At 31.0% G+C, this 24948-nt stretch overlaps 4 protein-coding genes across 5 annotated transcripts; 2 read left to right on the top strand and 2 right to left on the bottom strand.

The window, feature by feature from the left end:
• Window positions 1–5886: 5886 nt before the first annotated feature.
• On the top strand, window positions 5887–9367 carry LOC118059366 (uncharacterized). The gene is made up of 2 exons (XM_035072211.2): window positions 5887–6959; window positions 9058–9367. The coding sequence occupies exons 1-2, from the start codon at window positions 6042–6044 to the stop codon at window positions 9187–9189; spliced, it is 1050 nt and encodes a 349-aa protein (XP_034928102.1). The 5' UTR covers window positions 5887–6041; the 3' UTR covers window positions 9190–9367.
• Window positions 9368–13247: 3880 nt separating this feature from the next.
• LOC118059391 (uncharacterized) lies at window positions 13248–15017 on the top strand. 2 transcript variants are annotated; one of them, XM_035072239.2, is made up of 2 exons: window positions 13248–13401; window positions 14141–15017. In XM_035072239.2, the coding sequence occupies exon 2, from the start codon at window positions 14353–14355 to the stop codon at window positions 14884–14886; it is 534 nt and encodes a 177-aa protein (XP_034928130.1). In that variant the 5' UTR covers window positions 13248–13401; window positions 14141–14352; the 3' UTR covers window positions 14887–15017. The 2 variants fall into 2 exon arrangements, with proteins under 2 accessions (XP_034928130.1, XP_034928131.1); XM_035072240.2 differs by having other exon boundaries at window positions 13350–13477.
• A 1758-nt stretch (window positions 15018–16775) lies between these two features.
• On the bottom strand, window positions 16776–18450 carry LOC118059393 (uncharacterized). Its single transcript, XM_035072243.2, has one exon. The coding sequence runs from the start codon at window positions 18402–18404 to the stop codon at window positions 16968–16970; it is 1437 nt and encodes a 478-aa protein (XP_034928134.1). The 5' UTR covers window positions 18405–18450; the 3' UTR covers window positions 16776–16967.
• A 2746-nt stretch (window positions 18451–21196) lies between these two features.
• On the bottom strand, window positions 21197–22882 carry LOC118059392 (uncharacterized). The gene has a single exon (XM_035072242.2). The coding sequence runs from the start codon at window positions 22834–22836 to the stop codon at window positions 21400–21402; it is 1437 nt and encodes a 478-aa protein (XP_034928133.1). The 5' UTR covers window positions 22837–22882; the 3' UTR covers window positions 21197–21399.
• Window positions 22883–24948: the final 2066 nt, after the last annotated feature.

Below are 24948 nucleotides of genomic sequence, written 5' to 3'. Positions count from 1 at the left end.
TCAACCATGTGGAATGATTAAAACACTCAAAGAAACTAATGAGTGTTAATTATATGTGTTTTTTGTTATTATGTCTTGCTTGAGTTTGTATTATCTTTGCTATGTATTTGGAGTAGATGTTGACTTTATTATAAGTTATTATGTATTTTATGTATTCTCTTTTAAATATTAATTGTAGTTTTTATATGAAATTTATTAAATCTATATATTATATGATTTTATTTTGTATAAATTTGTAAGAAAATTTTTTTGTAGAAATGAAGTTCCACACAGAATGAAAAATGCAAGGGCAAGCACTTCACATGGTCTAAGCCTATCTCTCACATGTTACTTAAGATATTAGCTGAGAAGGCGCTTAAAGGAAGCAAACCTTCTTCCACCTTTAAAGCAAAATCTTTTGTTAAGGTGGCTACAGAAATCAGTCAAAAGTTCAACATGCAACGCGAGCCTAAGCATGTGGACAATCATCTCATGACTGTGAAAAAAGAATGGGGAATAATAACCAAACTTAAAAATAAAAGTGGCTTTGGCTAGGATGATTGTTTGAAGATGATTACAATTTCGAAAGATGTATATGATGAAAAAGGAAAGGTATCATAAATATTATACTCTTTGTAATTTTTATATGTACTTTTTTTTCTAAAATGTTATACAATGAACTAAAAAATTGCATATTCTAAACTTTATGAACATACACATCCCAATCATGACAAGTATCTTAACAAAAAACTTGATATGTACGAGGCAATGACAATTATTGTTGGAAAAGACATGGCAACCGAAAATTATACAAAATCATATGTTAATTTCAACTTGAAAGAGAACACTGAAGAGCAATCAATTTCAATTGAAAATGAAGGGGAATATGAAGAAACTTCTAAGGGAAAATAAACATCTTCCTCTAGTACACAAAAGAGGCAATATAGAAAGAGAAATCATATGTATGAAGATGATGGTGTTGAAAAGTTGTCTAAACATATTGGAGATGTAGCATTTGCAATTCAAAGCCTCAGCAAAAATCAACTTGATGTTAATACGTTGTATACGGAAGTGATGAAAATTGAAGGCTTTGATGAGATCACTCTTGGGGATGCATTTGATCACTTGGTCCAAAATGAAATGTTGGCAAAAGCATTTATGGCAAAAAAATGCTAATTTGAGGAAAATTTGGGTTCAAAATTTTGTGAACCAACACTACTACAGGCTTGCTTGCTAAGATGGTTTGACTATATTCAAAATTTTGGTTCAGACTATGTTTGTTATTTGACAAGTATGTTTACTTATTTAATTCGATCTAACATGTTTATGTTTGTAATTTGAATTAATATGTATGTATATGACATTGAAACTTAATATTTATGCATGACTATGTTTGATGTTGGATATTTATATTTATTTCTTGATGTTTATTTGATATATATTAAAGGGAAATTAAAGGAATAATTGCCTTTACTAGTAAAAAAAATATTTATCCAAAAAACCCATCAAAATATTTTTGTATCTATTTATCTTTTAAAAAATTCTTCATACGAAAAAAAAAAAAAAACCTAAATATATAACTCTTACCATAAACTAATTTGGCTTTCTTCATATGAAAAAAAAAAAAAAACTTATTTTGAGCTTTTAAAATTGAAAAAAATATATTAATAAGTTTTACTTAAAAATATTTCACAAGGTTATTTCTCTATAATATGATATGACATATATAGTTATATTTTATAAAAATAAGCTATGTATGAATATAGGATATAATAAAAAAAAATTAATCATTATACTTTTTAGATTTTATTTTTTATTGTAAGTGATTAAATATTTATATTAAATATTTTATATATATTAGATAAACTTGGAAAAAAAATTAATTCATTAATAAATTATTTCCAATTCATCCAGTTCATTTTTCATAATATTATCAAACATCGAAAAATAATTCATTTTTCAGGAATTTAATTTTCTCGAAATTCATTTTTCAAAAAAAAAAATAACTTTCCTACAAACAAACGGAACCTGGTATATATAGAATTTCCCCAAGTTAAAAGATTTCCATTTGTTATTCAATTTTAGTTCTTATAACCATAATGAATCTGTAGGCCACAAACTACAATCATATCCTTTAAGAAGAAGAAGAAGAAGAAGAAGAAGAAAAGTGTTTAAGATAAAGTTTTGCTTAACAATATGTCACACACGTAGAAAAATAATTCAAAAGGTGAATTGTCGACCCGTCAAAATAATAATAATAATAATAATAACTACTAGGTTAGGCCAAAATATTAATAACAGCCATGGTCATAGTTTTGGAATCTAGCCTGATCTGACGAGTCCATCTGAAACCTGGCCAATCCGAAATAAAAACTAAACCGAGTTGAAAAAAAATAAGGTAATGAAAAATCCAGAATGACCCAGCAAGTTAACTCGATAAGATCTGATTAAAAACTTAATTGTAATCCCGTTAATTACTAAAATAATATTATTTTAATTAAAAAAAATTAACTCAAATAATCTAATAACCTGATTAAAATCTAGAACCTGAATTTTAAACCAAGCCGATCACGTGGACGGGTTTAAAAAGAATGACTATGGCAGTATTTTTGTCATTAATTAGTAGCGATTTCAGCTGCCGGCCTTGTGGCTGTAGAGAACTAATAAATAGCCGTATTTTTACTTAAGACGACGAGCCGTCCAAATGTTTTTTAAAAAAAAAATCTCTCTCAAAAAACTGTATCAAATAACTCCAATTTTCAATTCATGAATCATACGAAAATTTCAAAGTAATCTCTATCTATTCGAAAATAAAATTAAAAATGAAATAACATGATTTTGATATGTTCCTTGCAAAAATAAAAATAAAAATATTTAATTTGAAGTGTCGACATCTTATCATATGCATCATGCATAGCATTATTTTAATTAAATTTGAAATGTTGCCAAAAAAAGTTTTAAAAAATTATTCTAAGGCGTTTCATTGCATCGAAAAACTTTCAAATTATAAAAAATTAATTTTATCATAATTAGAAAATAATAATTATAGAATTTATTAACTAATAAATCACTAATTACAACCTCCCACATCATTTAATAACAAAGTCTTTGTAAGGAATTAACTATATATAGAATAACTTTAAAAAAAAAAAAAAAAAAAAACTCATTTTTAAGTGATGACTTCATCTTGGCATCATGCTTCCTGCCTTCATTACGTATACTGTCCGCCTATCTTATTAAAAATAATAATGCTATCTATGCAAATAAATAAATCCAACAAAAGTCTCAAATGAAAACAAAAAAAATGAAAAAAATCCAAACTAACTAATATAACAATTTTTATTTTTATTTTTATATTAAATAATTATTTATGTTTTATTTTCTAAATGAATTAGAGTGGAATTTGATCAATTGTTCATAAATTACTAAATATGAAGATATTTTAATATTTGTTCTAATATAGGTATTTTTCTGCTCATTTAATTATAAGGTGATGTTTTAAAATCAATTTATATGTTAATCAAGATTAAATCTCTTATCTAGATGTTTGTCAAAAAAAAATTAAACTTCTTATCACTGCAGCAACCTCTTAAAATGTTTTCTATCAAATTAATTAACATAATATTAAAAGAGGTAGTAATTTTTCTATAAATTATCTCATAAAACACTATTTACTATAATAATTTTTTTTAATTTTATTCTTCAACAGCCCATTATTTTTTTAAAAAAAAAAATTTCTCTCAATATCACCCTTTAATATTAGGTTGTTTTTGGGAATTTTGCTTTGTAATTTTCTTTAAGCTGGTTTATATACTGATTTTATGGATTTAGGGTTTTTTTTTATTGATTACAGACTTCAACGTTAAATATGTTGGAAGCAAGATTTTATATTTTTTAATTTATTTTTTTATATAAATTTATCATAATCTCATAACCCAGATTATGAGTTTAGTATGTTAACTTGAGTTGATTCGAGTCATGCCACTTTTTCTAATTGATTTTCTTTTTCAATTTCATCCTCGTTATTGAGTTTATTAAAAATTAGACTTTATATTTTTTTATTTACTTTATATAGAATTATCTCGATCTCATGATTCAGATTATAGGTTTGACATGTTAACTCAAGTTAATTTTGTTTATTTTCTTATGTCTTTTTTTTTTAATTGAGTTTCATAATTGTTTTTCTTGATTTTAACCTTCAATATTAAAACTGTTGGAAAAGAAGCTTTATAATTTTTTTTTATTTGTTTTTTTATAAAGTTATATTGATCTCTCGAATCTAAGTTGTGGGTTTAACAAGTTAGCTCGAGTTGACTTGAGTTGGTTTTTTTGGATTTTTTTTATTTAATTCGTTTTCAATTTCATCTTTAAACTTTGAGTTTGTTGAAAATTATGTTTTATAATTTCTTTTATTTGCTTTATATAGGGTTATCCTGATTTCATAACTTGAGTCATGGGTTTTGTAGGTTAAAACCTAGGTTGACTAGAGTAGTTTTTTTTTTCTTTCTTGTTTTTTAATTTAATATTTTTTTTTATTTCATTTTCAATATTGACTTGATTTTGAATTGGCCTTCATAATTTATTTGAATATATTTTCTATATAATTATCATGATCTCATAACCTCGATCACATATTTAAGAGTTTAACCAGGTTGATCTAATATGTCATCATCTTAATATTTGAAAAGAAAAGTCATCAAATATGTTACCAAATCAATATTAAAAAAAAATTGTTCAATATACATCTTATTTTGAGTTCATGATTAAAAAAATTTTTATTAGAAAATAGGTTAACAATATTTATATATATCTTTTACATTTAAAAAAAAATTAATTTGACTCCGTAGCATAACTCAGCACAAGTCAATAATATAATATAATACTATACATATAAGTATCTTTTTTGGCATATCAAAAAAGTATTTTGAACTATATAAAATAATGTAAAAAAGAAATGAAACATTCCTTTTAAAATATTAAATTGGTTGAGATGACACAAAGTTTTCTATCCAATATTTCCATAAAAAAATGGTTTTCTACCCAATATATCTTTTCCACGAGAAGAAGACTAAGTTAACAAAGAGGTTTTTGGAGTGATAAAAACTAAGTTAAAAAAGATGGTTTTCTACCCAAATATATTATCCATCCTTCTTTTGGAGTGATAAAAAAAAGGTTTTCCAATTATGAGAGATTCCTAAAAAGAAAAGAAATAAATAAAAAAAAAAAAAACCAGAAAGTGCACTATAAATAAAGATGGCAATGAGTATTTACTAGGGCTGAGCATTTAACCAAAATGTGAACCGAACCAAAACCGGTTTTAATATATACTAACCTCATACAGCAGATAAGTAGAGGTGAAGATCCATTCAGGCTTCCATAGATACAACTGCACATAGCGTTGATGGAGACGATGTTGCAAATCTGGGTAATCATAGTTAGACCCAGAAAACATAATCACAGTCGTCCTACTCAATACCTTAATCTTTTTAGTGCTGCATTCGTTTCTCTTGAAAATCATCTTCAAGGACGGAGTGAGCCATTTGGTGAGTTAACTCAGCCAAGTAATCTTTTCTATCACTCTGTAACTTGTTCTGCTTTGATTTTCTCACCAGCCAGAGAGTAAAGAGAGAGATGTAGAGAAGGGAAGCGAGGGAGGGATGTAGAGAAGGGAAGCGGGGGAGGGGAACCAAAAAGTAATTAAAGCAGAGATGCAGACTAGGGTCAGAAAGAATAGTATTATACTTTTTTTTTTTTTTTTTAAGTGGTGGCCCTTTTTTTCGGTTTTTTTTTTTTCGGTTCGGTTTTTTGGTTATTTATCCATTTTTTGTATTTACAATATATATATTGTATATATATGTATGTATGTATCATTCCATCATTTCCATTACCATCCTGGCTACAAGTAGGGCCAATCCCACTACCTTTACCATTAGTGTTCTAGTGCAGTGTTGCGGGGGTTACCTATCTATTAACCTAATCTCTGTCCTTGGCCATTTCTCTCCACTTTGCTATAACTGTGTAGGTTTGTCTTAACTGTCCAAAATAATCAATCAACCATCACCATGGAAGGAGATGCTGCTGCTGTCACTGATTTTCAAGACTGGGAGCTCCTAGCCAACTCTGACTCGGACCTGGTTAACTCACCCATCTCAGTGGCTGATTCTTCCAGGAGTTTTGAAGAGATTGTGGCTGATACCGAAGGTATGTTCAGGTTAGATCACTTCTCTCTCGAAAATGATAATAGGTATGTTAAAACTACTCTCAGTGCTACTGACGAAGGTTCTGTTGAGTCTGATAATCCTAGCTGGATCGATCCCGGCTCAGAAACTCGGTTCCAGAGGAGGAACTCTGTTGAGTTCTGGCCTGACTCTGGTAGTGATCGATCTGATGATCGCAAATTAGGTGACTTTGACGTGAAAAATGAATTGGGCTTGGTGGAAAGTGAAAGGACTGATGTGGGTTTTGAAGAGATTGGGGAGATTGAGGCTAAAGAAGGGAAGCTTGAGTCACTTGAGCGTAAAGTTAGCAACTTTGAAAGGAAAAGTGAACTGGGATTTGAAGAGAACGTGAAGGTTCACGTGGGTTTAGAAGGATATGGGGAGACTCAAAGTAAGGATAAGGACCTGGTTAAGTTCTGGTCTGATTCTGGTGGTGATGATTTGTTTTCTGGTGATGTCGGGAAGGATCAAGTTGGGTCCGAGATTTTGGGTGAATCTGAAGGTGAAAATGAGTCCAAAGATGTGAATTTGAGTGTTGTTGCAGTAGGAGAAACGAAGCCTGGTGATGAGGTGGAGAAGAGGAAGGTGGTGTTGTGGAAAGTTCCTTTTGAGATGTTGAGGTATTGTGTTTTCAGGTTTAGTCCTGTTTGGTCAGTCTCTGTGGCTGCAGCTGTGATGGGATTTGTTATATTGGGCCGGAGATTGTACAAGATGAAGCGAAAGACAAAGAGCTTGCAGCTTAAGGTTACTGTGGATGATAAGGTAAGTTATTGCGGTTGCTTAATTTGCCCATTTCAATTGCTGATAATATGGTTTATTTGGAAAAGTCAGAGTGCTAATTGTTTTCAATGGTGTGTTTAAATTGACCGTGTACAAGTTATCTGGTTTTTTATTTTTCCTTCTAAATTTCATATTGAGATTTGGCAGCGTCTGTTGTGCAGCAATTATTTAACTTCGTATTTGATAAAGTGATATTATATCCTCTTTTTGTGGTCATATTCGCATATCTTTATCATTTTTGGGTTTTCTCCACCTCTTCTTTCTCTGTAAGCTAAGAATGAGTTCATTAAAGTCAGGCACCAAACAGACAGGAAAATGAATTAACAGATAGCTGCCATTGTTTTATTTATCCAAGAAAGGTAAACAGTCTTCACTTTCCTTGCATGCTTCACAGCGCAAAAGACTTGGGGATGGTGTGGTAACAGCCTGTGCTCTCCCCTCTTCTCTTCACGAGCTAAAAGAATAGTCGCTGGTGGGAAGTAGCCCTCATTTTGAAAAGTCTGAAAAAATGGCTTTTGCCGGAAAATTACTATTTATTTGAGGTTTAGTAAGTCATGACTTAGTGAATTTGTGAATTTTTTTTACCGAATTATTGGTCAGTAAATACTTTGGTGAGTGGGGTGCAATGAGCAGGCAATGTTGGTTAGGGCTTAAGTTTTTATCTGTGATGTAGGGGATGGTTTGGAAATACTGTGTTATAGTGAAAAAATTAAGTGAGCTGCTATAAATGGGCGAAAAAAAGTTCATCAAGAAACGAGCCCATCAAGGAAATGAGGGGGATATTTATAGTGCAACAGAGGTGGTTTTCACCATACGAAAACTATGCTGAGGATCAATGGTATATTCATCTGTAGGTGAGGTGAAAAAGTTTTGATTGTGAGTTCCAGCCAGTTTTTCTTAATCATTCCATTGAGAAAGGACTAATTTTAGAATCCTGTCACCAAGCTCCATTTATATTCTTTTTTTCTCTGCTTGTTTTTGAAAATACTGATAATCACAAAAATAATTTCTTGATGATAACGTAAATGATTTTGGAAATCACATGAATTTTTTTACTTGGTCTGCAAGGGAATAGTTTTAGTTTAGCTTTAGAAGTATGAAAAGTTGCTTTTGTCAAATTAAAAGGCATCAAACCAAGGATTTTGGAATGGCGTATGGATTGTAGAAGTCAAGTTAGGAATAGAATATGGGGGAATAGTTGAGATAGAGATGGCAAATGATGCCCCAAAAGTTTCTTATTTCTGGGTGACCTTAATTGGTTTTTTATGATAGAAGATCTTGTAACTTTAAGTCCTGCTCTCATGCCACTTGCAAGTCTAAAAATCTAGAACAATTGTTTGATTCTTAGTGTTCAATACTTGATTATTTGGCTCATTGATTCTCTGGTTTCTCGCTATCTCATTCACATCAATTTGAATAGCTGCGTGTATAATCTTTTCCTTGGTATTTTTCCCTCCCAAATCCCACCATTTTGCATAATTTGATTGCCTAAGTTTTTTTTTCACCTTCCTTTCCTTTTCCTTTTCCTTTTCCATTTCATTTTTATTTTCAGTGACAAGTAATGATGGGTAAGGGGTAGCTATTTGAGTTTGTCTCATATACTGACATGAGAATCCCTCAAATTCCCTACCATTTTTTTTTGTGTAACAAAAATCATAGACTTTAGAGGAGACACAGCAGTTAAATCCCACATTTCGCCTCTTACTATGTATCTTCATCACAAACTTTTAATTGAAGGATTAATTCCTGTTTATGCGCACAATAATTGAGTTATGCACCTGAAGTTGCAAAATTGTTGGTTTGTAAGCGCATGCTTACTCTATTTTCCTCTTCTGCTATTCTTTGTTTACCAGAAGAGCACAGGTCATCTATCCTATAAATGGGTTTTCATGATCATTTGCACTTGAGTAATGTGGTCTGTTCCTTAAGTTTGTTTAGCTTATTTCATGTGGTGGTTGTATTATATTTCTTGCACATGAATAGATGTTTCTACTGCAAACAGTATTTCATTGAGGTCAATAGATTGTTGTGTGCTTGTGCATATCCAACTTTGATTCTCATTTCTGATCTATGAATGCAGAAGGTGTCACATTTCATGAGTCGTGCAGCACGACTAAATGAAACATTTTCAGTTGTGAGAAGGGTCCCTATTGTACGACCCTTATTGCCAGCAGCTGGGGTGAATCCATGGCCTGTGATGAGTTTGAGATAGGAATGTTTTTGATACGTGGGTGTAATGGGGAAGCATCATCTGAGCGTGTTAATCAACGACTAAATCCTTGTCTAGCTTTGCTTTGTATGTAGCTGGACTGGAGTTCTTCGGATTTACATGTGTGCGAACTTGAAAGGTTTTAAAATGTGTATAAGCTCCAGACTGTGATTTCTTAACATGGACCTGTATCACTGTGTTCATATTATATCATGGATAATAAATTCTGGACCTTTTGCTTGGTCATCCTATTCTCAACTCCGCAGCAGGTTGGTGCCTGGCATCTGCAAACAATTTTTCAAGACTGCTCAACTGAGAACTTCCATCAGGTTTGTAGCTTGGACATTTTGAATAATCAGTTTACAGTCAAGGTTCCCAAGGCATGAGGAATTTGCAATTTAGGATAGCTTTGTGCCTTGTGCATTTGGTTGCAGCTATTGCTTCGATATTTCTTTGTTTTTGGGTAGAAATGCATCTTCCCTGCACAGACTTGCACCAGCAAACCCAGATTGTGTGAGAAATTCCATCTTATATAAGCTAGGGTTGCTACTAGCTTAGCAAAGGTAGCAGTCTCATGTTCGAATCATTTTGAAGAGAGAGGGCTGGCCAATTTTATCATCGTTAAAATACAGGAGAAGCTGTCCGGTAAGCCAGAGGATCAAATTGACAAAACAACGATTGGAAAAGTACTAATCCCAGAAATACAGGAGAAGTTAACAGCAGAAACAAGGCAGTAGCAAAGCAGAAAAGATGTGTATCATCTTATATTTTTGGATTTCTTTTCTTTTCTTTTCTTGGTTCTTAACGGGAAGTCAAAAAATGAGTAACAACACTATACATGGGAGTTGGCTACGGGTTTGGGGCTCTAAATTGTTACTTAAAGAATGGGGACTTGATTTTAAATGGATTGTACCAGCCATTTTCTTGGAGAAATTAAGGACTGGTTGTTGTTCATTAAGATGAACATCGACAGGGTAACTAAAAAGGGTCTTGAAATGATAATCTGATATTTCATGTCTAATTTTTGGTGTCAAGGGCATACACCATTATTGCTATTGGTCTTAGTTCATAAATAAAGGAGCGAGCCAAGAGTTTGGGGATATATTTATTTCGTGTTAAAACCAAGGCTCCGTTTGTTTGCAGGAAAGTGAATTTTTTTTTTAAAGTGAATTCCGGGAAAGTATTTTTTGATGTTTGGTAGTGTTATGGAAAATGAACTGGAAAACACTTTCCAGTGTTTGGTTGTATTATGAAAAATGAACTGGAAAATAATTTATTAATAAATTAATATTTTTTTCAAATTTATCTAATATATATATATATATATAATATTTAATCACTTACAATAAAAAAAAATCTAAAATGTATAATGATGAATTTTTATTATTATTATATCCTATATTCATACATAGCTTATTTTATAAAATATAACTATATATATCATATCATATTACAGAGAAATAAGCTTGTGAAATATTTTTTACTATTCCATGAAACCATTTATAATTCCATTACGTACGAAATACATCCGATAAAAATTATAGTTTTAATAATATTTTTAGCATGTAATAAAATTGGATAAAATATTAAGGTATAAAATTCACTCTAAACTAGTTTTTTTTTTAAATGTTAAAAAAATAGCACACTTAAAAAAAAAGAAGGTTCCCGCAGGCAAGTGAACAGTGCAAGAGAACTACATTGTTCACTATTTTTTAGTGAACAGTGTACGCAATACACTGTTCATATTAATCGCACTGTTCATTGAATAATGCAATTATCATGAACAATTAAAAAAAAGCATGAAAACTCAGAATTAGGCCCACCTCTGACCACTGTCTTTATGAAAGGAAAAAAACGAAAAGTGTTTTCCTTTCTTTCATAAAGGAAAACACTTTCCTTTGCCCACGTTATAATTTTTTCATTGACTGAATTCATTTTTCTTTGACTATTTTTTCTTGTGGTCGCCAAACATTGGAAAAGCAGGAAAATGAATTCCAGGAATTCACTTTCCTACAATCAAACACGGCCCAAAGGTTTTGATTAGAGCACTAGAATGAAATTAAAATAAAAGAATTTTAGTTATGCGTGCTAAGTGTGATTTTGGTTGTTTTTTTAAAATATTTTCACTTGAAAATACATTAAAATAATATTTTTTTTAATTTTTAAAAATTATTTTTAATATCAGCACATTAAAATAATTTGAAAATATTAAAAAAAATATTAATTTGAAAAAAAAAAAAATTTTAATTTTCTCAAAATATTTTTGAAAAAAAACAAACATGGCTCGTGTAATGTATTATTAGTACTAAATGCTAGTAGTGGGAATATTATGGCAAGGAATGTAAAATTGTGAAAAATCTCATGTTGATCAAGGGAGTGTTCCTTGAAATAAACCGTGGGATTTGTGGATTTTGTTATGCTATAATATGATGTTATAATTGTTATTTTTAATTTTAAAATATGCTTGTTTTTTACAAGTTCTTCAAGTGTTCCTTGAAACTAACTAGCATATTAATTTATTAGGTCTAGGATTTTATTAGTTCCCAACTAGCTGTAGGATTTCCATTTTTTCCAATAAGCATGTTAGTTTTGAAAGATTGTAATAAACAAAAAAACTTGTTGAATTGTTAAAGTTAATATTTTATTCTTGTAAAAGCAGTAATGACAATGATTATTTATTTCATTAGTATTAATCGTTTGTGTTTATATTGAATTGGAAATAAATATATATGTTGATGATTAAGGAAGGTGTTATCGGATGAACATGAGTTTCTCCCAGGATTGTGATAAAAAAAATTCATACTACTAGTTATCTTGTGTATTCATATTATGATTATGCAAGGATGTTATACTTTTACATGTATTTTTATTAATATTCTTTTTATTAATTTTATCGTTTAAAATTAAATTAGTTAATAATTAAGCCTTTTTAATTAAATTCGAGTTAAAGATTTAACATGATATGATTTTAGATATTAAACCAGGTTTAAAAGGATTTCTGGTTTTACTTCTTCTTCTTTTTTTCTTCTAAATTAATGTTTTTTTCTATTTGTTTTTATCATTTTTTTTTAGTTTATTTTTTTTTTCAGTTTGATTCTATTTATGTTAGCCTCTATTTATTTTTTTCAATTTCATCTTTTATTATTTTTTTAATCTATTAAATTATAAATCTTTTGTAGTTTCACTTCCTATAATTTTTTAATCTTTCAAATTCAATGCTCATTCTTTTAATTACTATTCAATTTATTTGGGATCATTCTTTTTTTTTTTTTTCTTTTTGAATTTCATTCTCCTTATATATTTTTCTTAAAAATTTTGTACTCATTTTTTTTGCTGTTTTCTTTTTTTCTTTTTTTTGCAAGTTTTCTCTCGAATATTAGAATGCAATCATGTTTAAGTCATGAAATGGATATTATGGTGGATTTTTTTTTTTTTGAAAGTTTGGTTTCTAGAAGAGCTAAGAGCTCCAATGTTTTAATTTTTTTGGAAAAATAAAATTTAAATAATTCATTTTTAATCGGAAAAAAATATTTTCAAGCACTTAACCTAGGTTCGTTTTAGGATTTGGAAGAAAAGGATATAGAGGTGCAAAAATGTGTTTAAGGTATGAAAGACTAGGAGCCACATTAACAACCATAAAAAGTTCCCTCTTCACTTTATCACTCTAATAGACGACGTTGCAAAAATTGGAGTCGAGACGTTAAAAATAGAAAAGGTCCCAGCATCAGCTCCATTTTCCCAGGTACTACCATTTACGTGAAATTTTAAAAAAATAATAATTAAAGGATGAAAGTGAAACAAAAGTAAAAGTAGGGTGACCAAAAACTTGTTTGTTTTTGTATTTTAAATTTTTTTGAAAAAATTTAATTTTTATTTTATTTTTTATTTATTTCAAATTAATATGTTTTTAATATTTTTAAATTATTTTAATATGCTAATATTAAAAATAATTTTAAAAAAAATAAAATTAACATATAATTTAACACAAAATATTATTTAAAAAATAATTAAAACTACACTGTCAAGATGCCCCCATTAACCGGATTGTTGCCACCTACATCCCAATTCAACAGTGCACAGTGCACGATGATTTCAGCACGTGCTTGTTTTTAATAGCAAGCCACCAGGAAGTTAACAATATTACAATCCTTTTTCACCGCCACCGAAAAACCCTAAACCTCCTCCACTACTTCGAATTGCCGGGAAACACCGCCGGTTAGTATGCGACCTAATCTTCTGCTTTGATTAACTGACATGGGTTATAGACCAGTTTTCCTGATATTGGCTGCAGGTTGTCATTTTTGAGGAATTAGTACCGCTCCTTGTACTAAAGTTTTGTTCTTCTGAAATTTGTTGATGTTTTCTTACCTTGGAATGTGACATGTTTTCTGGGTTTTGCAGACCCAAGACACTGCTTAAGCTTAGTCCCCACCAGTTTGAACTAAAATTGGGTAGTGTAGATTGTTATTTTAGTGCCGCATGTGTATGTTTGTGTGTAAATTTTTGCCGGTTTCAATTATTGCTTGATGCAATTTTCCTACAAAGTATTTACCGAAAAGATCATCGCTTTCCGATACTTGTATTGCTGAGCTTCCCGAATCTTTTGAATTTCTGATGATCTACATTACCCCTTGGGCGATGTTCTTCATGTGTGTGAATGGATTTAAACTTATAAACTTGAATTTTAAGTGAGTTAGATGTGGTTCTTGTTCCTAAAACATGATGAGTGTGTAGTTCCAAGACCCTGGCATCTTTCTTGAGATGCAATTTTCTCTGGATGTGGTGATATGTTTTAGTTGTTTGATAGGTTTTAGCTTGTAGTGAATGATGTTGTTGGTAAACAAGGCAATATGTAGACAAATGCTTATGAATCTTCTCGTATTCCTTTTAATTGTGAGCCTTTTAAGTGGTTTAGATTTGATTTGATGATGAAAACTTGTGCAATTTTTCTCAGGTTTCAGAGGAGATTTAGGTACAAGAGATTGTGCGGGTTCAGTTTTTGTTTTCTAGTTTAGTAGAATTTATTTATTTTCTCACTGTGTGAGTGAATGTGCCTCCTCCAAATAGCCTATATATTTGTTTGGTCGTACTGAAAGAAAAGAAATAAATATCCACTAGATAATTACTGAGCCTTATCTAAGGGTTTTCACAAGGTTTTAAGCAGCCATGGGAGGTGTCTCTTCTTCAAGAACAAACCCTAATGATTCTAATAAATCCGACTTATCGCCGAGCTCATCAATTCCTGGCAATTCCCAGAATCATAATCCATCCACAACCTCATCAAACGTTCCGCTGCCCTCTTCAGGTTTTTCAGTTGCCACTGAAACCCCTGAAGCATCAGATCAATCAAAGAAACCCACTGATGCCAATGGAGATGAAGGTCAAGAAGTGGAAGAGGAAGAGGAAGGAGAGTGCGGGTTCTGTGTGTACATGAAGGGAGGTGGGTGCAAAGATGCTTTTGTTGCATGGGAGGATTGCGTTAAAGAGGCAGAAGATAGCAATGAGGATATTGTGGAGAAGTGCCATGAGGTTACTCGGTCCTTGACAAAATGTATGGAAGCTCATGCCGATTATTACGAGCCAATTTTACAGGCAGAGAAGGCTGCCAAAGAAGAAGCTGTGAATGAGTTGAAGGAAAAGGCAGCGAAAAAATTAGAATCAAATGTGGCTGAAAAGGAAGCGGTGATAGTTGTGGATTGATGGATTGAGAAGCAATGAAGAGCTCTGGTGACCATAAATAAACAACTGATTAGGTGATTGTTGATTTTTTCCTTTTTTTGCCAGAAAGGAGATGTTTGCATAGATGTGCCTCTTTTGGTGCGAATTTTTTTTAGAAAAAGAAGGCAATAGAGAATTGTGGAAATTAAGATTTAGTTTTGCTGTGAGCAAATTGAAAATGTTAAAGATAGTTAGTGTTCTTTGAAGGGGGAATAACAGTTAGAAGCGGCCAAGATGCTTTAACAATTGTTATTTTGAACTATGGATGATTTGGTCCCAGAATCCTGGTAACTCAACTAAGTGTCATAGATTTTACTTCCGTTAGCATTATATATTTCAACAATACATCTATTTTCTTGCCTTTTTGGTCATTGTATGAGCTACGTACTTGGTTTTCTCTGTGCTTTTTAATATTTGGTAATTTTTCATCTCTGTTCATGGGAGGCAATATCTGCCGCCAAAATGGTTGAAGACACCCCAAATAAGTTTGGCAGCAAATTTCCTATAATCTTCGAACAGAAGTTTATTTCCTTGATTCGAGGAGGAAACAACACATTCAAGATAGAGGATATACGTGGTCAAGTTGAACAATCCAGACAACGATTCCCAGCTCTCAAATTACAAAGGCAATATGCTGGCCTCCCACAAACCTAAATCGTCAAATTTAGGGGCCTGAGCAAATCCAGCGAAAAGCTAAAAAGATTTCATGTAAAGCCTGTATGAAACATGAGTGTTTCTATTTTTTTCTTTCCATTTTTGAATTTTGAATATGTGGAATTGCGAATTCCAGATGTTAAAAAGCAACTAATAACAAAATCAAAAGTGTTACTATATTGAAAAACATTTGTAATTTTACAAATTATTTGTAAGTTAAAAAATGGTCAGGGTGAAATTGAAAAATATATTATAAAAAGGCTAACCCAATAAAATAAAACTAAAAAATTAACAAAACAAAAACAAAAAAAGGATATAAAATAAAAAAATATCATTTTAAAAAAACAATTATGCAAAACCGACGAACCTTTTAAACCTAGTTGAATTTTTAAAATTTACAACCCATGAAATCTTTGATCTAGATTTAATAAAGAAGCCTAATTCTCAACAAATATAATTTTAAAGGATGATATCACTAAAAAAAAAAAATAGCAAAAACAACAAAAATAATAATGATAAAATTTAATAACAAAAACCAAATTTTATAGATAAAAAGAATAAAAACCCAAGAATGCAATTACAAAGATTAAAAAAATATTCTTAAATAAAATAAATATTAATTAAAGGAATAAAAACCAAATTTTATAGATAAAAAAATCATAATGGATAAAATTAAAAAAAATATTTATAATTTAATAAATTATTTATATATTTAAAAATCTCAGGGTGAAATATAAAGAAATTGTCGTAGGTTAACTTAATAGAATCAAACTTGAAAAATTAACAAAACAGAACCAAAAAAGATTTGAGAATTATGATATAGCTGCACATTTGCTACACCTGACTCATTTTGTCATTAGAATTCAGCTCTTTTGTAAAACATGTCAAGGATCTCATCATTGTTGTTATTGGTAAGTTTATAGGGCAATATGATTTCTTTTAGTACTGCAAGTAACAGGTAACAGATTGTTGGAACAGTGCGAAACTTTTTCTTTTCTTTTCTGGCATCATTTCTTTTTGGCATCATAGGGCTCTTCCTGTTCCTGGACTGACAGAGACATTTGGGTCCTTCTTTTTCTTGGCCATGCATGCTTGTTGTGTAGTATTTTCTCTCAAAGTTGGACTTGTTTCAGTTCATTCGTGTGTTGCAGTATTTTTTATTTATTTATTTTTATTTTTTTTGTGAAAATCGGGGGTTCGCAGTAATAGATTTTAAATGCTGTGATAAATTATTCTGAATTCCACAGGGAGAGAGCACATAACAGCACAAGACGCTAAAAAAAAAAAGAAATAGAAGGGCACAAGACAGCTCCTAGTTGAGCGTTATTCTATTATCAGCAAAAGATTCCTAGTCTTGAGTGCGAACACTTTCTTATTGATCCAACTCGCATGGACCCCGATTTGTTATTTTACTCCCCCTTCACTTTGCAAGGAGGTAGTGGAGCACCACACAGACAGTCATTGCCGACAAATGCACTGGCGGGGAATTTTGTTGATGGAAGCTGTCCACAGAGATGATTGTAACTCAAATTCAAACTTTCCAGCCCAGAAACTGACTTGGGCACCTTACCATAAGCCAGATTTCTTGACAACTCCAGGTTCTTCAATGTCCCAGCAACCTTTAAACTCCCCAGATCAAATTTCAACTTATTCCCCGAAGCCCAAAAACCAACCAAATAATCTGTCTTATTCATCAACCAAACTGGACTGCCTGATATTTCATTGTAGGAAAGATCGATGTAGTCATAGAAATACGTCTCCTTTGGCTTCCAATCATTCAAGTTCATCTTGATCCCGCATTTGGCAAGCTTGAGAGAGTAAATGATAGGAGACGAAGTGACCCAGTTCAGTATTTTCTCAAGGTGGAACTTATTGTAGGACAGATCAAGTGACTCGATGCCTTTAACATTCATTACAGGAAATGGGTCTCCAAGAGAGTTGTGAGAGAGATCAAGATTGAAAATTTTTGTCAAGTTTCCAAAACTTTTTGGGACAGTTTCTGTGAAGTTGTTCCAAGAAAGATCAAGGGTGTCTAGTGCCTTGAACTTTCCAAGAAAACTTGGGATTGTTCCTGTCAACGCATTGTGGCCTAGTTCAAGGTAAGCAAGGTTTGGAGCCAGGGAGGCTATTGAATTTGGTATTTTACCAGAGAATTTGTTATGTGAAAGTTCAAGAATCCTAAGGTTTGTGAGTGATGAGAAAAAATCAGGTATGGTTCCCGAGAGTTTGTTATTTTTTAGACTCAAGAAACTCAGCTGTGCTAGCTTGCTGATTCCAAGAGGAATTGGGCCAGTGAGTAGATTGTTGCCAAGTTTAAGCTGACCCAGCTGAGTCAACTCGGCGATTGAGCTCGGTATTAACCCAGTGAATTGGTTGCCTGATAAACTGAGATCGTAAAGTTGGGTCATCTTGCCTATATCAGAAGGTAACGGACCCGAGAGCTTGTTGTTTTCTATGTAAATGAATTTGAGGTTTGGTAACCGGAATAAAACATCCGGGAATCGACCCGTAATGTTAAGATCAAAAAAATAAATACCGTCAAGGTTTTGAACTTTGACGAGAGAGGGTGAGATTGAACCCGTTAAATATCCATTCGGTTTGTCCGGGTTGCCGGAGAGCCTTATGGTGTTGACCCGGATCTTGTCGAGGCAAGAAATGCCTCCCCAAGAGCAGCAATCGGTGCCCGGTTTCCACGAGCTGAGCATGCCTGATGGATCGTGGGTTATACCCGACTTGAATGCCAAAAGACCCGCATGATCATCGACGTGGCAGGCAGCTGATGTGTGCTCGAAGGAACGGAGGATAAGCAGCAGCATTGAGAAGAGGAGAAGAGAGAGGAGCTTCATGTTGATTTCTAGAAAGGAGAAAGCAAGAAAGATGACACGTGTAGTTGGGAGTGAGAATTGGGATCGGTAAGAAGGGGATTTAATGATTTATATAGGATTCAGTTTCAACTCTTATGGGTCCCACCATCACCCATGTGTTTTTATTTTAGTTCCGTTTGGTATTTTGTTTCAAATAAAATAGATTAAAATTTGAATTATTTTTTATTTAAATTTAAATTTTTTTTATAAGTTTAGATTGTTTTAATAGTTTATAATAAAATAAATTTAAAAAAAATTAAAAATTATTAAAAAACAAAAATCACCACAATCCCAAAAATATTAGTCAACAATAACTGCTTGAGCTTTGTTTTATTTTCATATATTGCAAAGATTGACAAATATGTTGATTGGTTGTAGTTATAATCATTTTTAAGTGTCCGTTTGTTTTCAGAAATTTATTTTTTTGAAAACTATTTTCTTTATTTTTTTATGTTTGGTAAATACATGGAAAGTGAGTCAAAGAAAATTAAATTCCAGTCAAAGAAAAATGTAACATTAATATCAGGAAAGTGTTTTTCGCTTCTTATTTTTGGAAAACACTTTCCTGATGTGGGTCCAATCCTGCGCTCTCATACTTTTTTAATTGTTCATGTTAATTACACTGTTCAATGAACAGTGCAATTAGCATGAACAGTATATTGCGTACACTATTCGCTCAAAATAGTGAACAGTACAGTTCTTTTGCACTGTTCACTTGCTTGCGGGAACTTTTTTTTTTTTTTTTTTAACATTTAAAAAAAAAACTAGTTTAGAGTGAATTTTATACCTTAATATTTTTATCCAATTTTATTACATGCTAAAAATATTATTAAAACTATAGTTTTTTGTCGGATGTATTTCGTACGTAATGGAAATTATAAATGGTTTCATGGAATAGTAAAAAATATTTCAGAAGCTTATTTCTCTATAATATGATATGATATATATAGTTATATTTTATAAAATAAGTTATGTATGTAGGATATAATAAAAAAATCATCATTGTACATTTTAGATTTCATTTTTTTAATTGTAAGTGATTAAATATTTTTTATATATTAGATAAATTTGAAAAAAAAAATTAATTTATTAATAAATTATTTTTTCAGTTCATTTTCCATAATACAACCAAACACTGGAAAGTGTTTTTCATAACACTACCAAACATCGGAAAATACTTTTCCGGAATTCACTTTCTAGGAATTCACTTTCCTGCAACCAAACGGAGCCGTTTTTTTAATTTGACGAGGCAAGGTTTTTATTTCTTCTAAAGATAAAAAAAACAAACAAATTTATTCTTAGCATCAGAATAGCTTTTTTATTAAAAAATGGTTGAAATGATAAGTGCAATAATTTTTTCTTTGTTTTTTTTTTAAGGAAAGAAAAGACTTTGCCTTTTTTGAGGCTTACAAAAAAAAATAAAAAAAAATGTTGATAAGAGACCAATTGAAGGCTGTTTAGGAATGTGGTTATGGTTTCTTTTCAAAGTAGTTTTTACTCAGAAATGCATCAAAATAATATTTTTTTTATTTTAAAAAAATTATTTTTGACATCAACACATTAGAATGATTTGAAAATACCAAAAAAATATTAATTTAAAATAGAGAAAAAATATAATAAAATTCAATTTTTTCAAAAACCTTTTTGAAATGCAAAAACAAATATGCCTGAAGAGGCGACCAATGTTATCAATGATGGACCTCAACTACAAATGAGCAACCCACTCCCCAATCCCATAACAATAGGCGACCAACGTTATCAATTATGTTTCTTTCTATTTATCATTTATGTTTTTTTTTTCTTTTAGTTTTTTTTTTTTTTTTGAACTTGATTCATGTTGAAGGTGGACATGCAAAAATTAAGAATTGGTGTATGAGATAAGTGTAGCGTTCTTAGGATGGTTATAATTATATTAACTATAAACTAAAAAAACAAAAAAAAGAGTTTTAGTGTTCCTCTTCTCACGGAGTACTATTCATTATCACTATTTTGTTTATTATTTTTTATTTTTTTTAATCAACGTTTAAATTTATTCTTGAATATTAGATTTTTTTTATATAGTTATTATTTTTTTTTATGATACAGATTTAATTATCATTTATCTTTTTTTTTTTTCTTTTAATTTTTTTTATTTTGAACTTGATTCATGTTGGAGATTAACATGCAGAAATTAAGAATTAGTCTGGTTTCTGTCTTATAGCCTTCGGTGAAAGATCATGTGGGGCAGGGAATTGTCCCAGTTACATCAGCTGTCTAGCTGCATACCCCTGGTCTTAAAGCCTCTATATTCTTCTATTTTCTTATAGTCATTATAAAACAATTCTGAATCATGAATTTCAACCCTTTTTTTATTTATTTAAATAAGTTGAGAGGCACGACTTGAACTTCAGATCGGCATATTCCATTATTTGGAGGTGAGTTCCATTTAACCAAATGCACACATTGCTAATTATTCCAAGTTTATTAATTTGTGAAATGTATGTGCACTTAATAATACCAGTTTTTAATGATTTTGTGTATTGCTAATCCGTAGATCCTGAATGATAGTGTTATAAGTCTGGGAGCTTTATCTCCTCATCATTTGTGATATATTTTCTTTAACTTAGTATGTTTGCGAATACAGTAAATATTGTTTTTAAAATATATTAAAATAATATTTTTTTTAATTTTAATATTAGCATACCAAAATACCATATAAATTATTGATTTGCTATCCCAACAAATTTTTTTTTTTTTTTTAAATCGGGTCTTAACGCCCAAATCGTTCGCAGTAATAGATTTTAAATGCTGTAATAAATTATTCTGAATTCCACAGGAAGAGAGCACATAACAACACAAGACGCTAACAAAAAAAAGAAATAGAAGGGCACAAGACAGCTCCTAGTTGAGCGTTATTCTATTATCAGCAAAAGATTCCTAGTCTTGAGTGCGAACACTTTCTTGTTGATCCAACTCGCATGGACCCCGATTTGTTATTTTACTCCCCCTTCACTTTGCAAGGAGGTAGTGGAGCACCACACAGACAGTCATTGCCGACAAATGCACTGGCGGGGAATTTTGTTGATGGAAGCTGTCCACAGAGATGATTGTAACTCAATTTCAAACTTTCCAGCCCTGAAACTGACTTGGGCACCTTACCATAAACCAGATTTCTTGACAACTCCAGGTTCTTCAATGTCCCAACAACCTTTAAACTCCCCAGATCAAATTTCAACTTATTCCCCGAAGCCCAAAAACCAACCAAATAATCTGTCTTATTCATCAACCAAACTGGACTGCCTGATATTTCATTGTAGGAAAGATCGATGTAGTCATAGAAATACGTCTCCTTTGGCTTCCAATCATTCAAGCTCATCTTGATCCCGCATTTGGCAAGCTTGAGAGAGTAAATGATAGGAGACGAAGTGACCCAGTTCGGTATTTTCTCAAGGTGGAACTTATTGTAGGACAAATCAAGTGACTCGATGCCTTTAACATTCATTACAGGAAATGGGTCTACAAGAGAGTTGTGAGAGAGATCAAGATTGAAAATTTTTGTCAAGTTTCCAAAACTTTTTGGGACAGTTTCTGTGAAGTTGTTCCAAGAAAGATCAAGGGTGTCTAGTGCCTTGAACTTTCCAAGAAAACTTGGGATTGTTCCTGTCAATGCATTGTGGCCTAGTTCAAGGTAAGCAAGGTTTGGAGCCAGGGAGGCTATTGAATTTGGTATTTTACCAGAGAATTTGTTATGTGAAAGTCGAAGAATCCTAAGGTTTGTGAGTGATGAGAGAAAATCAGGTATGGTACCCGTGAGTTTGTTATTTTGTAGACTCAAGAAACTCAGCTGTGCTAGCTTGCTGATTCCAAGAGGAATTGGGCCAGTGAGTAGATTGTTACCAAGTTTAAGCTGAGTCAGCTGAGTCAACTCGGCGATTGAGCTCGGTATTAACCCAGTGAATTGGTTGCCTGATAAACTGAGAGAGTAAAGTTGGGTCATCCTGCCTATATCAGAAGGTAACGGACCCGAGAGCTTGTTGTTTTCTATGTAAATGTATTTGAGGTTTCGTAACCGGAATAAAACATCCGGGAATCGACCCGTAATGTTAAGATCAAAAAAATAAATACCGTCAAGGTTTTGAACTTTGACGAGAGAGGGTGAGATTGAACCCGTTAAATATCCATTCGGTTTGTCCGGGTTGCCGGAGAGCCATATGGTGTTGACCCGGATCTTGTCGAGGCAAGAAATGCCTTCCCAAGAGCAGCAATCGGTGCCCGGTTTCCACGAGCTGAGCATGCCTGATGGATCGTGGGTTATACCCGACTTGAATGCCAAAAGACCCGCATGATCATCGACGTGGCAGGCAGCTGATGTGTGCTCGAAGGAACGGAGGATAAGCAGCAGCATTGAGAAGAGGAGAAGAGAGAGGAGCTTCATGTTGATTTCTAGAAAGGAGAAAGCAAGAAAGAAGACACGTGTAGTTGGGAGTGAGAATTGGGATCGGTAAGAAGGGGATTTATATAGGATTCAGTTTCAACTCTTATGGGGTCCCACCATCACCCATGTGCTTTTATTTTAGTTCCGTTTGGTATTTTGTTTCAAATAAAATAGATTAAAATTTGAATTATTTTTTATTTAAATTTAAATTTTTTATAAATTTTAGATTGTTTTAATAATTTATAATAAAAAAATTAAAAAAAATTAAAAAATTATTAAAAAAAATCACCACAATCCCAAAAATATTAGTAAACAATAAATATTAGTCAACAATAACTGCTTGAGCTTTGTTTTATTTTCATATATTGCAAAGATTGACAAATATGTTGATGAGTTGTAGTTCTAATCATTTTTAGTTTTTTCAATTTGACGAGGCAAGGTTTTTATTTTCTTCTAAAGATAAAAAAAAAAAAAACGCAAACAAATTTATTCTTAGCATCAGAATAACTTTTTTTATTAAAAAAAATGGTTGAAATGATAAGTGCAATAGTTTTTTTTTTTTTTTTTTTTTTAAGGAAAGAAAAGACTTTGCCTTTTTGAAGGCTTACAAAAGAAAATAAAAAAAAAATGCTGATAGGAGACCAATTGAAGGTTGTTTGGAAATGTAGTTGTGGTTTTTTTTCAAAGTAGTTTTTACTCGGAAATGCATCAAAATAATATTTTTTAAAAAAAAATTATTTTTGACATCAACATATTAAAATGATTTGAAAATATAAAAAAATATTAATTTGAAATAGATAAAAATTTTCAAAAACCATTTTGAAATGCAAAAATAAATATGCCTGAACAAACGACCATGTTATCAATGATGGACCTCAACTATAAATGAGCAACCCACTCCCCAATCCTATAATAATAGGCGACCAATGTTATCAATTACATTTCTTTTCGTTTATCATTTATGTTTTTTGTTCTTTTAATTTTTTTTTTTATTTTGAACTTGATTCATGTTGAAGGTGGACATGCAGAAATTAAGAATTGGTGTATGATACAAGTGTAGCGTTTTTAGGATGGTTATCATTATATATCAACTATAAACTAAAAAAAAAAAAAGAGTTTTAGTGTTCCTCTTCTCATAGAGTACTATTCATTATTACTATTTTGTTTTTTTTTTTAATCAACGTTGAAATTCATCCTTTAATATTAGATTTTTTTTATTTAATTATCACTTTCTTATGACACAGATTTAATTATCATTTATCTTCTTTTTTTTCTTTTAATTTTTTTTTTAACTTGATTCATGTTGAAGATGAACATGCAGAAATTAAGAATTAGTGTATGAGATAAGTGTAGCGTTCTTAGGATGGTTATCGTTATATTAACTATAAACTAAAAAAAAAAAGAGTTTTATTGTACCTCTTCTCACGGAGTATTATTCATTATTACTATTTTGTTTTGTTTTTATTTTTTTATTTTTTTAATCAACGTTTAAATTCATCCTTTTAATGTTAGATTTGTTTTCTATTTAGTTATCATTTTCTTATGATATGGATTTAGTTATCATTTATATTTTTTATCTTTTTTTTTTTTTTTGAACTTGATTCATGTTGAAGATGAACATGCAGAAATTAAGAATTAGTGTATGAGATAAGGGTAGCATTCTTAGGATGGTTATCGTTATATTAACTATAAACTAAAAATAATATTATTATACCTCTTCTCACGGAGTACTGTTCATTATCACTATTTTGTTTGTTTTTTTTATATTTTTTTAATCAACATCTAAATTCATCCTTTAATATTAGATTTTTTTTTTCTATTTAGTTATTACTTTTCTTATGACACAGATTTTAGGTTTGATGGTTTAACTTAGTTTGGTGGGTTAACCTAAGTTTATTATGGTTGTTTCTGTGTTTTTTTAATTGATTTTTTTTAATTTTATCATTTAAGATCGGGTTGATTGAGAATTGAGTTTCATAATTTGTTTTGATTTTCTTTTTATGAAGAATATATTGGTCTCACAATCAAGGTCACGAGTTTCGACATTTTAACCCTAGTTAGATCATGTTATTGTTTTTTATTTTCTTTATAGAAGTTTATATCGGTTTTATA

This window comes from Populus alba, chromosome 13, assembly GCF_005239225.2.
Source record: "Populus alba chromosome 13, ASM523922v2, whole genome shotgun sequence".
Classification (NCBI taxonomy): domain Eukaryota; kingdom Viridiplantae; phylum Streptophyta; class Magnoliopsida; order Malpighiales; family Salicaceae; genus Populus; species Populus alba.
Note: the sequence above shows the minus strand (reverse complement) of the source record. Positions and strands in the feature narration are given on the sequence as shown.